The following is a 1,848-nucleotide window of genomic DNA, read 5'->3' on the forward strand; positions in this document are numbered from 1 at the left end:
CCCCCGCCCCCCGGTGCCTCCTCTCGCAGTGGCCCTTGTGGCGCACGAAGCTGTCGCGCCACATGAACTTCTTGGAGCAGACGTGGCACTGGTAGGGCTTGAGCCCCGTGTGGGTCTTCATGTGCTCGGTCAGGTGGTGCTTCATCTTGAACCTCTTGCTGCAGACGGGGCAGGCGAAGGGCCGGAGGTTGAGGTGCATGTTGACGTGCCTGTCCCTCATGCTCCGGTGGGAAAAGGCTTTCCCACAGTGGCACATGAAGATCTTGTTGCCGTCGGCCACCAAACCCGCCCCGGGGACGGCGCCGTGTTCCACGGGAGGGGGTTGGGTGGGGAAGACCAGGAGTTGGTTGCCTTGCATGTCCATGGGGAGGAGGGGACGGGGTGGGAAGGTCCCTCCTCCGCCTTCTGCGGCCTCGCCGGGTTCTTCCAGGTGCTCGTAAGGGGAGGAGAAACCTTGGGAGGACTCGCAGAAATTCACCTGCTCCTCCAGCTTGGGGGCTTGGGGACGACCCCGGGCGGGACCTTCCACGGGGTCTTCATCCTCCTCACAGGTGAGGACCAGGTCCTCCTGCAGCCACTCCTGCTTGACATAGACCCACTGCTTCTGGGGGACGATGCTGGGCTGGATGTAGAGGGGTCTCTGGGCAGGGTCTCCATCCTCTTCGCTGCCTTCCTCCCCTTCCAGCAGGTCCCCTCCCCCCTTCCCAACCACCACCTCCTCAGGGACCCCCCGAGCTTGGAATTTGGGGGGTGGGTCAACCCCTTCGGCCACATCCCGGGGGCTGAAGTAGTTGCTGCTACTGGGGGACTGGTTCTCACTGGTGCGACTGGAGTGGGGGCGGTGGGAAGAGGAGGAGGAAGAGGTGGAAGAAGAAGAAGAAGAAGGTGCTGGAGCTGCTCGTCCTTCCTTGAGGAGCTCGGTGCACTTGTCCACGATGTGCCACATCTGGAGGACACTTCCCACTGTCAGGAAGTTGACGATGTCCTGGGGGGCCATGGACAGGTGGCCCGTGTAGGCCGAGCCCAGGACGGTCTCGAAGGCCCCCGGGTCCATGACGTTGGGCAGGACGATGGAGGTCATGTTCTTCAGCAGCACCTGGTCGTGGAAATAAGGGGAGGAGGCGGCCAGGACGGCGCGGTGGGCGCGGAAGACGCGGCCTTGGACGTGGATGGAGATGTCACAGAGCTTCCCTTCCACCCTCTGCTGGTTCAGGTTGGCCAACAAGGCGCTGGTGATCTCCGGGAAGTCAACGTGGAGCAGGTCAGCAGGTCCTCCAGCAGGTCCTCCAGCAGGTCCTCCAGCAGGTCCTCCAGTAGGTCCTCCAGCACCAGCGCAAGGGGCCTCCATGGTGCTGCTGCTGGAGAGAAGTGGTTGGGGTTGGAACCAAAGTGCTGGAGGAGCCAAAAGGCTCCGTTCCGGCCCTGGGAACGAAAGAGCTTGGCCCAAATTGTCACTAAAAGCATCGATTCTGCCCCAAATTGTCACTGAAATCATCGATTCTGCCCCAAATCGTCACCAGAAACAGGAGTTGTCACCCAAAGTGTCACCAAAAACAGGAATTCTGCCCCAAATCGGCACAAAAACCCATGAGTTGTCACCCAAACTGCCACCAAAACCAGGAATTCTCACCCAAATTGTCACCAAAAACCTCAATTCTGGCCCAAACCATGACAAAAAACATCAATTCTGGCCCAAATCATCACCAAAACCATCAATTCTCACCCAAATTGTGCCATAACCCATCAATTCTGCCACAAATAATCACCAAAAACATGGATTCTGGCCCAAAATGTCCCAAAAATGGACAATTCTGCCCCAAATCACCATCCAAAATCCTCAATTCCGCC

General features: G+C 58.9%; 1 protein-coding gene across 1 annotated transcript; it reads right to left on the reverse strand.

Annotated features, from left to right (window-relative positions):
- Positions 1–7: 7 nt before the first annotated feature.
- On the reverse strand, positions 8–1,348 carry ZBTB22 (zinc finger and BTB domain containing 22; the record flags this gene model as incomplete). Its single annotated transcript, XM_010002322.1, has 2 exons — positions 897–1,348; positions 8–827 (listed from the first exon to the last, which is right to left on the reverse strand). Coding segments are annotated over exons 1-2 (1,272 nt in total), but the record flags the coding sequence as incomplete, so codon positions are not given.
- Between the last annotated feature and the right edge of the window lie 500 nt (positions 1,349–1,848).

Source organism: Chaetura pelagica, unplaced genomic scaffold (assembly GCF_000747805.2).
Source record: "Chaetura pelagica isolate M959 unplaced genomic scaffold, ChaPel_1.0 scaffold2877, whole genome shotgun sequence".
Classification (NCBI taxonomy): domain Eukaryota; kingdom Metazoa; phylum Chordata; class Aves; order Apodiformes; family Apodidae; genus Chaetura; species Chaetura pelagica.